At 35.9% G+C, this 10,963-nt stretch overlaps 1 protein-coding gene across 11 annotated transcripts; it reads left to right on the top strand.

Moving 5' to 3' along the window:
* Positions 1-713: 713 nt before the first annotated feature.
* On the top strand, positions 714-7,707 carry LOC140881903 (uncharacterized). Of its 11 annotated transcripts, none has more exons than XM_073287573.1 (10): positions 714-881; positions 960-1,024; positions 1,128-1,560; positions 1,642-1,915; positions 2,018-2,112; positions 2,436-2,533; positions 2,664-2,730; positions 3,234-3,445; positions 3,838-5,318; positions 5,950-7,707. In XM_073287573.1, exon 10 carries the CDS (start codon positions 6,635-6,637, stop codon positions 7,556-7,558), a length of 924 nt encoding a protein of 307 aa, XP_073143674.1. In that variant the 5' UTR covers positions 714-881; positions 960-1,024; positions 1,128-1,560; positions 1,642-1,915; positions 2,018-2,112; positions 2,436-2,533; positions 2,664-2,730; positions 3,234-3,445; positions 3,838-5,318; positions 5,950-6,634; the 3' UTR covers positions 7,559-7,707. The 11 variants fall into 11 exon arrangements, with proteins under 11 accessions (XP_073143674.1, XP_073143675.1, XP_073143669.1 ...); XM_073287574.1 differs by having other exon boundaries at positions 714-1,024; positions 3,838-4,065; positions 4,955-5,318; XM_073287568.1 differs by having other exon boundaries at positions 714-1,024; positions 3,838-4,202; positions 4,955-5,318.
* The last annotated feature ends 3,256 nt before the right edge of the window (positions 7,708-10,963 follow it).

Below are 10,963 nucleotides of genomic sequence, written 5' to 3'. Positions count from 1 at the left end.
ATTGGGTTTTTCAAGTTTGATTGACTTACTGATAATTATTTTACTTAGATCACATGATTTGATTTCAAATATGATGACATATTATTATTATTTTTTTACATGTGTTGCATGATTTGATCTCAAATATTTAATATCCACGTAACGTGAGTTGAAAAATTGATTTGCTCACAAAATATATCGTAATATCAATTAATGGTAAAATATTTAATTTAGGATACAAATTCAAATCGAAGTTTTTGAATTTTTTTAAAATTATTTTTGTAATTACATGCCATAATTTTAGATTCAAAAAAAAAAATTAATTATGTAAATATATAACAGAAACTCACGCTAGATATTTATAAGACGGATTGCTGACTCACGAAAGTTTACGAGTATTTACATATTAGTTACCATCGGTAGAGTAAATACTATAATGTAAATCTAAGAATGAATTCTTTAAATTATATTATAAAGTACAAGTTCAATTATTCATTTATAATTAATTAAGTTTTTTTAATATTTAGGTTAAAATAATATAAAATTTGTGCTTTTACGAATATAATAATGAGTTTGACAGAGATTATATTTTTTTTAATTATACTAAAATTCACAAAATCTATGTATTTTGGAAAATCACAGCAAACATGTTACTACATTGTACAACTTGTACTATATATATCACTTCTCATTTTCCCTGTCGGATTTATTACAATAACTGGGGTACCTTTGCCATTAATTAAAGTCCAACAAATGAGATCTTTCAAAAAGGAAAAAAGAAAAAGAAAAATAAGAAAAAACCCTCGTTTACTTCTCGATTATATGGTTGAATCCATACGCTTCTCCGATTGCTATCGAATTGCATCTCTCTGTCAAATTTCTGCTTCCAGGCTTCGATTAAGGTTCTATCTCCTCTCTTTTTTTCTCCTTTCGATTTTCAGCCACTTTTTTGAAACAGAGATTTGGGTGATGGCCGATAGAGAGCTTGATCTGCCGGAGGATCTCATCTCAGCAGAGTCTTCCAATCGATCTTTGACCCTCAAAGGTAATTTGTGTTTCGTCGTACCATTTTACTGTTTCGATTAATTACTTTGATTTGAATTGGTGTTGCCAGCCATCACCATTTATAATTATGGGTATTGTTATAGATAGGAAACGCGTGAGGCAAACCCTTTAAACTCTCGGTCATCCTGTTGACTTGAACCGGAAGGATGCTTGGCGCCTTGGTGCGCCTGAAGAAGAAAAACGATTGGATAAGAATTGCTCATGAGCCTGATTCTGCTGGCCGTTGGCGTGAAGAAGAAAGGGAAACTGGATTGCTTGATGGAAAGATGTGTTGGCAAAGCTTCTCGTGCCATTGACAGGTGGCATGATGTTAGCAGTCACAATACTGGGCATGATGGCAAATGGTCTTCAAGATGGGCCCCTGATGAGAAAGAAAAGGATGCCAAAGTGGATAAAAAAAACTTATGTCAAGAAGGAAGAATCTCAGAGTGACGGTCAGTCAGTTGTTTCACATGCCAGTTCCGTTTTGGAACGTGAGTCTGAGGCTCGTGACAACTGGAGGCCCCGCAATTCCTGGTTAGTCTATTTCTTATTGTTTTGCACCAGGATTTGGACTTTAAAGGGGACGACTGGGGTACTCAACTGTTGGTTTTGCAGTAGGGCATGGTCGAGCTAGGCCTGCAGCAGTAATACCTCCATCAGTAGGTATAATGGGTGCTCCTCATGATGATGAGACTGAAATGTTTCAGGAGAACACAACATTTCTATGGGAACATTTTGGTATCCGAGGGCAAAACTCGTGGACATATATCGTAGACTAAATGTTGAAGATTATTTGGGTAACATGCCTGACAATTTGGAGGAAGTGACCCAGACGTCTCAAATAACTGCTGTTGTGCCCCTAGCCTTTGTTGCTCCTACTGAGGAGGAGGTGAGTTACAAATCTAATATCTTGTGTTATATTACTTTTTTTTTAACCTGCTTTTAGCTGGAATATATGTGGAAATGTGAAATCATCTTCCTTTTTTTGCAGGCCATTGTAAGTGACACGTGGAGGGGGCAAACTAAACAGCAGCGGAGTTTCTCACATTTCATTTAGGGTGGATGAGTCAACCAATGTTGTTGCAGGTTGTTTAAGCTTTTGTCACTTTACTAAATATGTATTCGACTGTGTTATTTATCTTTCTTGCGTTTCTTACCAGTGATATCATTCATTCATGATTTATTTCTTAGTAGAGTCGGGAAACTTGGAATCCACCAATGGTAGATAACCTGCCCTCTCTTCTGATGCTGCTGTATAGATGTCAGATGATGGATAACTTAAAACGATCAAATTTCTTGGGGTGGGGGGAGATTTTGATTACTGAAGTATTTTTGGGAATGGAATTTATGTTACAATGGCCTGAATGATTTTCTTTACTATGTTTCTGTGAAAATTGTTAATTGTGCAGAAAAATGAAAAGTTGCAGAGGCTATATATGGGGAAGAACATGATAAAGCTGGCATGCAGATCCTTGATGGTGCTTAGTTTGATCCCGCTAAGCTCATGGTTGTAGATGCTGATGTTACCAAGATCTCTTTTTTTTTTCTTCACTTTTCTTGGGTTTTTGGGTCATTCCTGTTCGTTTTTTATTGTAATTTCAAATTGTGCATGATAACACTTTCCTAATAATGGTCAGGAATCAGGATTTCACAGTGAAAAGATTTGAGGCCTAATTCTTTTTTGGACGATGCTGCTAAGGACAGGTAAGAAACTTTTGATGTGCCGGGCTACTGTACTCTCATAGAAAATCCTTAAACTGCATAGATTTATGCCTTTGATTTCGAATTCTTTAGAATGATTTTGACAAATGAAGATCATGATTTTGAGAGGATACTGATTCAATCAGTTCTTTAACAACAGAAAATTTTCTATTGAAATATTTTAAGATCTTTTTTTGAACTATGACATGGCTTTCATTGGATATGTATGGAAAGCAAAACTACCGAATCGAGAAATATCCTATGGGACCATTCTTCTGCTGAGTTTTCTTTTTTAAATTTGATGCTTATGCAACTGACAGATTATTTTGCGTAGAATGGTTCTATGAAACTCAAGGGTTGGGTTGATTTTTAAGGGTTGTATAAGAACTTGCTATTTTTTGCATAATACGGGGTCATCTTTATTGCTTTGGCTGCTAATCTTTCTTTATTGATGATTTCATCGTTTGTGTAGGAACTTCTGTTCTCACCCTCATTAGTTTAACCAGGTTACAGTCGCTCAGTTTTGAAGAACCTGAAAACATTTCCGAGGCAGCCACTTGTTTCACTAAGCTCATCTTGTCTAGAGGGGTTGTCTGAGGTGATTGCCGATCCAGGCATCCGAGGAAAGGGCCTCTTATGACCATTTTCACTGCTTGGTTTCGTTCTTCCTAGAACGTGATTTAGCAGCCTTGCAATTTTTTTGCTACCTGATATTTCAGTTGGGCACCTCACCTTTCTTTTGTACCCATCACTTTCCCTCTTTGTGGTTGGATTTTGAGGGAGTTGATAATTTTGGTTTGGTGTGTTGGCGATATGTTCAGTTTCTCTTGAATGTATATTTTGACCATTTAGGTTGCTAGCAGGCACTTTGATGATGTTACTGAGTGCCTTAAGAAAGAGGTTGTGTGATGGTAACATTGTCCCCTGCTACCTCATTCATTGGTTTCATGGTTGAGGGTTTGATAGTAAACTGTTGTGTTTTTGGGCACTCAATTAAAGATAATTGAATTTTCCGTTTTGGAATTTGTTTATTATCTTCATGGTTTATTGCTCTAAACAACTTTTGGCCTTTTTTTATGTTGACGTGCTGCGGGTTTTTTTTTATTGTAGGGATGAGGAGAGAAACAAGAGGGAGCAATATGAAAGAACCAGAGGAATCTGGAAAAAGACGCTCCTTTTGTACGAATGTCATCTGGTAGCATCGGTGATGTCTTGGAAACATCATTCATTGACATGCTTAAAAGCAATACTGAGAAACCTTCAACATATCAAGAAAGCCAAGCTCAAGCTACTGGAATTTCAAAGTCATTTAATGGGGGATGCATGCTCGGAAGAAAGGTAGGCATAACGAACCTGCTCTTCTTGGATTCAAGGTTATGAGCAATTGGATCATGATGGGTGGGATACAATGGTTAGAAGATTGAAGAGTCGAGCTATGTTGTGCTTTTGCTCACAATGGCTATCTGTTGGACACGGTATGCCAATGCTATTTTTGCATAATAAGGGGTCATCTTTATTGCTTTGGCTGCCAGTCTTTCTTTATTGATGATTTCATCTTTTGTGTAGGAACTTTTTTAGTCATGCTGTTCTTACCCTCATTAGTTTAACCAGGTGACAGTCTCTCAGTTTCGAAGAACCTGAAAACTCCTTTCCAAGGCATCCACTTGTATGACTAAGCTCATCTTGTCTAGAGGGGTTGTCTGAGGTGGTTGCCGATCCAGGCATCCGAGGAAAAGGCCTCTTATGATTTGTCGAACCATTTTCGCTGTTTGGTTTCGTTCTGCCTAGAACGTGATTTTGCAGCTTGAAATTTTTTTTGCTACCTGATATTTCGGTTGGGCACCTCACCTTTCTTCTGTACTCATCACTTTCCCTCTTTGTGGTTGGATTTTGAGAGAGTTGATAATTATGGTTTGGTGTGTTGGCAATAAGTTCAGTTTCTCTTGAACATATATTTTGACTATTTAGGTTGCTAGCAGGCACTTTGAAGATGTTACTGAGTGCCTTAAGAAAGAGGTTGTGTGATGGTAACATTGTCCCCTGCTACCTCATTCATTGGTTTCATGGTTGAGTGTTTGATTGTAAACTGTTGTGTGTTTGCGCACTCAATTAAAGATAATTGATTTTTCCGTTTTGGAATTTGTTTATTATCTTCATGGTTTATTGCTCTAAACAACCTTTGGCCTTTCTTTTAGGTTGACGTGCTGCGGTTTTTTTTTCCTTGTAGGGATGAGGAGAGAAACAAGAGGGAGCAATATGAAATATCCAGAGGAATGTGGAAAAAGATGCTCCTTTTGGACGAATGTCATCTGGTAGAATTGGTAATGTCCTGGAGACATCATTCATTGACGTGCTTAAAAGCAATGCTAAGAAACCTTCATCATATTAAAAATTCAAGCTCAAGCTACTGGAATTTGAGAGTCATCCAATGGGGAATGTATGCTCGGAAGAAATATAGACATATAGAACCTGCTCTTCTTGGATTCAAGGTTATGAGCATTTGCATCATGATGGGTGGGATACAATGGTTAGAAGATTGAAGAGTCAAGCTATGTTGTGCTTTTGCTCACAATGGCTATCTGTGTGACCCGGTACGTCAATGTTTTAATTCCATGTCACAAAATGTCATGGTCTGCCAGCCTTGGAGTTTTTATATGTTGTTGTCTTGTGTCGCAATGTTCTTCTGTTTTTCACACCTTGAAGAGTTTGATTGTGTCAGGTTTCCAATTTTTCGACAACAGTGATCATAGTGCGCAAAGGGGTCTTTGGATAGGGGTGTAGATGAGCGGGATTGAGTTGAATATGTTGAAAATTAAAGGCTTGAATTTGGCTCGAAATAGATATATTCGAGCTTGATTCGAAACTTGAAAAATTTTAAATTTTTGGTTCAGATAGAAAAATTCGAACATGTATGTGAGCTATTTATTAAACATAAATATCCGAAAGGCTCGCGAACAATCGAACTATAGAATTTGGGATTGATCTCAACTCGAAAAAAGTTCTAATGTGTTTGAGTTAAATATTTTTTGAGCTGGTTCGAAAAGTTTGTGAACTGGCTCGGTTCGTTTACTATCGAAAGCAAGGCACACTATTTTTAATTTTAAAAAAAAACATTTATATACTACTATTTTTTAGGGTTTATGCATTATGTTGGGTCTAGGCTTTGCAGTCCATTTTTATTAAAAAATAGAGAAGCTTCAACTCACGAAGGATTCTCTCCAGGAGTCACGGATCAGAGAAAGGGAAGAAGACCCAGTTGTGCTGAGGGAATCAAAACAGTGAAGAACCTATTTCCATTTCTTTCTTCCATTATCATTTTTGTATACGTATTTCCCCTTTTAATTTACTCCAAACATTCCCACGAAATTGTCACAATGTGCTGTTGATAATGTGTTTGTTGAATTGTTTAGAACCTATTTCCATTTCTTTTTTCCATTATCATTTTTGTATACGTATATCCCCTTTTAATTTACTCCATTTTTTGATCAATCATTCCCACGAAATTGTCACAATGTACTGTTGATAATGTGTTTGTTGAATTGTTTAGAACCTATTTCCATTTCTTTTTTCCATTATCATTTTTGTATACGTATATCCCCTTTTAATTTACTCCATTTTTTATCAATCATTCCCACTAAATTGTCACAATGTCCTGTTGATATAATGTGTTTGTTGAATTGTTTAGAACCTATTTCCGTTTCTTTTTTCCATTATCGTTTTTGTATACGTATATCCCCTTTTAATTTACTCCATTTTTTGATCAATCATTCCCACGAAATTGTCACAATGTACGTTGATTTATTATATAACTACTGTTGATACTGTGTTTGTTGAATTGTTTTGAATGTGCTTTGACTAGTTGAATTGAATATATATATTTTCTTTTCCAGTATTACAGTAGGAACAAATGGCCAATTGGGTAGCGTCGGCGTTGTTGTTGAATATAAACAAATATCAAGTGGTCCCGGCATTATTATCGTTTTTGTGCTACTTGACAGCCTTTGTGTATTCGTTGAAAGTTGCTGCAGTGAAATCCCTTTTGGAGAACTCAGATGGTACATTGGTGAGGTGGAAAGTATTTTGTGGTTTTGTGATTGGTTTTATGGCGTGGAGAGTGTGGATTTACGTGTCAAAGTGGTTAATTAGCTGCGAGTTGGCCCTTCGTGAACAAGCCCTTCGTGAACAAGCAGGTGCGGGTCGGGGGAAACTACTTTTGTTGGGGCTTAGGGCACCAGCATTGACTCTCTTCCCGGTTGCAGGGGCCTATATCTCTAAATATTTCACAGGCATAGACGGGACCTACATTATGGCATTGTTGGCAGTATCTGTTTTCCTGATCCAGCTTACCTTTCCTTATGAGGATGATTTCGGTTCTGTGGACACGTTTGAAGGTGTCCACCTTCCGATTTTGCCCCAAATCCACCAACATTTCTTGATTGTGTTTGGAATTTCACTCCTCTACTACTCGAGGAAGTTTGTTGTGTTTCTCGTTGAAGAGATTGTCAAACGGCGGCGAACGCCACTACCACTGTCGCGACGGCAAAGGCAAAGGCAACGGCAACGTCGAAAGAGGCAGAACCAACAACTGGTTGGATTGGGCGAGGATCTCGGTATAGATCTTATTGGCATGAAGAATCTACGCCAACTCGTAGATGAGTCGAAGTCATTCGTTGCTGTGGGTAAGGATGAGGAGCTTCAAAGAGCTTTAGCATTTCCTACAGAAACTGTTAATGCAGATACCTTGAAGTCTTATAGAGATAGATTGTTTGCTTTGAGTCTCTATACCCAAACGGCCGAGGAATATCTGGACAGCCTTCCTGTGATAGTTTAACTACTAGTTAATTAATAATTGTCTCAAATTTGTTTAGAGATAATGCATTAGGGGGTTGGTTGAATTCCTTGCCCTATGTATTGCCTCATTAATTGCACATGGTTGTAACAGGTCTCCTTAAATGACACTCATATATACATTGTTTTTCACTGAGTTCTGCCATTGGTTTTTCATTATTATTGTTGTTTTCTCTCCTCATTGCTTGCTCTGGATCGTAATTTTTTTTTGGATGCATTGACTTATGGTTGAAGGCTTATGTGGCTGTCTGGATTCGTGTCCAGGTGGTCATTTTCGGTTTGTTTAATCTTTTTTAGAATTCTTGGCATGTTGTGGGGTTTTAGATGTTTTATGCAACGTTTTCAAAATCGGAACGGACCGAATCGGTCGGTTCAACCGATTCGACCGGAAACCGGTTACTGTTCGGTCCGATTGCTCCTAATTTATGGTCAAAACTGGACAAGAACTTGTCGAACCGGTCAAAAAACCGGTCCAGAACCCGTCAAGAATCGTTTCAACTAGTTTTTTGATTTTTTTTTGTTATTTATTAAAAAATATATTTTTAATTTTAAAATATTATTTGGAATTTGTACTTCATTAAAAATATTATTTTAGTAATTTTAAAATTTTTTAATTAATTTATTTATTTTTTAAAAATATATAACTAAAATTAATATTTTTAATATATTTATATGATTATTAGTTTTCAAACTATGGTAAATCTATTTATTTTTTACTTTTTATATACTATTTTAGGTTTTAAAAATTTATAATATATTATTAATTATATTATATAAATGATTTTTCGGTTCGATCGTTCGGTTAAAACAGTTCGATCGGTTGGACCGTTTTTTTAAAGTGAACCGGTATGATTATCGGTCTGTTTATAAAAACATTGGTTTTATGTGTTTTTTGTTTGCATTTTATTGATATTATATTAGTTTTTCTTTGTTGTTTGCTTATTTCAGCCGTGTTTTGACAGCAATTCGCCCGACCGTGTATCTATTTCCATACGATAATCTTGAATTGGGATATCCGGATCAATTTACCCTAAACTTTTGAATTTCGAATTTTGTTTTTATTTTCTTCTTTGTTTCTAGATACTTCAATATACTCTTTTGAAATAAATTAATATTTTTTTAAACACATCTAAAAGAATTATTTGATCTTTAATATGTATATTATTTTGATTTTCAAACTCATCACTAGTTATAATTAATTCATCTATTTGTAGAGGCTCATTTCTTTCTTTAAAAGAGAAATTGTCAGTAATATCATAAAGAGCATGATAAAGAAGACAAAGGAATAGTTCATTTTTGTTTTTATATTATTTTTATTTATTTATTTATTTTAAAAAAAATGGGGTGGCCATAGCCACTTATTATATTAACATAATAGTTCAGAAGAATACCAGAAAGAAAGGGGACTAGGTCAAGACCTCTCCAAAAACTACAAAAGTACAGCAAAACATAAAACATAAAATACTACAAGAATTCTTGAGATTGCAATAGATTACAATAAGAAAACTGATGATGTCAAAATTTTCCTCCGGGTTCGGTCTTGTAGAGTTAATCTTCAAATCTTAAATAAACTAGGTCGGGTCGGGCACAACAGTGTTCTGCACAGACAGAAACTGAGTTAGGGGGTGCCGAATGTGTTTTCGGCGTGACCCCTCCGATGCCTAAGTCAGTGCTCGAAAGTGAAAGAGCTTGACAAAAAGTAAGAACAAGAAAATATGTGGGCGTGAGTGTGTGAACAAAAAGTGAATAGAAGAGATCATGGAATAAACCATGAACGATACCTGTATTTATAGGGCTGAAGGGGAAAGTTACCTTGGTGAGTTAGAACATGTGTTAGAATAGGACTCTACCCGGATAGGATGCTGCCTTCACCAAGTAGAATTCTAACATCCACACATAAATCATATCAGATCTTGGATTCATTGAATATTGTTTTTATCTTTTATAGATCTTCGTATATGTGATAATAATGGAAGGTTCTAGATATTGGGCCCGGGTCGGGGCTTCAACCATAGCAATTAGGGCTCAAGCCCATGAATTTGTGATTAGAATCATGACCTCATTTTCTAACTCGGCTATTTCAGGATGGGCTTCTCATAAAATAAAACTAAATGGGCCTCCAAATATTTTGTCAGAAATATAGATTATTGGAATGAATTAAGATTAATAGTCTTTAACACATGCTAATTACCCCAAGTAAACAGCAGGCTAAGCAGATTTCAAATTCTTAAATCAATTTTATTATGCACATTCTAGCAAAATAATTTAAATTATATATTTTTCTCAAATATATTTTGAAAAAAAAATTGAAAGGACCACCAGTTGAATATCATTTTACATCGACGTGTTTTTAAATTCTTCGATTTTAAATCTTCAAATTAGTTATTACCTAGATCATTTCGGACCTCATATTTGAAAAATCTTAGGTCCCGTTGTCCTACCGTGTGCACTTTTTATTTATTTATTTATTTTTAAAAAAAATGGGGTGGCCATAGCTACTTATTATATTAACATAACAGTTCAGAAGAACACCAGAAAGAAAAGGGACTAAGTCAAGACCTCTCCAAAGACTATAAATGTACAACAAAACATAAAATACTACAATAGTTCTTGAGATTGCAATAGATTACAATAAGAAAACTGATGATGTTAAAATTTTCCTCCACGTTCGGTTTTGTAGAGTGAATCTCCAAATCTTAAATAAACTAGGTCGGGTCGGGCACAACAATGTTCTGTACAGACAGAAACTGAGTTAGGGGGCGCCGAAGGTGTTTTCGGCGTGACCCCTCCGATGCCTAAGTCAGTGCTCGAAAGTAAAAGAGCTTGACAAAAAGTAAGAACAAGAGAATATGTGGGCGTGAGTGTGTGAACAAAAAGTGAATAGAAGAGATCATGGAATAAACCATGAACGATACCTATATTTATAGGGGCTGGAGGGGTAAGTTATCTTGGTGAGTTAGAACATGTGTTAGAATAGGACTCTACCCGGATAGGATGCTGCCTTCACCAAGTAGAATTCTAACATCCACACATAAATCATATCAGATCTTGGATTCATTGAATATTGTTTTTTTTATCTTTTATAGATCTTCGTATATGTGATAATAATGGAAGGTTCTAGATATTGGGCTCGGGTCGGGGCTTCAACCATAGCAATTAGGGCTCAAGCCCATGAACTTGTGATTAGAACCATGACCTCATTTTCTAACTGGGCTATTTCAGGATGGGCTTTTCATAAAATAAAACTAAATGGGCCTCCAAATATTTTGTCAGAAATATAGATTATTGGGCTCGGGTCGAGTTAGATCCGTATATTTTTTAGGGACATCAATAGTACCTCCCCTTAATGGTCTAAAAGAAGTATGAAATTTAGACCATGTATTTGGTC

The sequence above is a fragment of the Henckelia pumila genome, chromosome 2 (genome assembly GCF_033568475.1).
Source record: "Henckelia pumila isolate YLH828 chromosome 2, ASM3356847v2, whole genome shotgun sequence".
NCBI lineage: Eukaryota > Viridiplantae > Streptophyta > Magnoliopsida > Lamiales > Gesneriaceae > Henckelia > Henckelia pumila.
This window is presented reverse-complemented; position numbering and strand designations above follow the sequence as displayed.

Coding starts and splice junctions, on each gene's coding strand:
- LOC140881903 (XM_073287573.1), top strand. CDS start 6,635: ATGGCCAATTGGGTAGCGTCGGCGTTGTTGTTGAATATAAACAAATAT.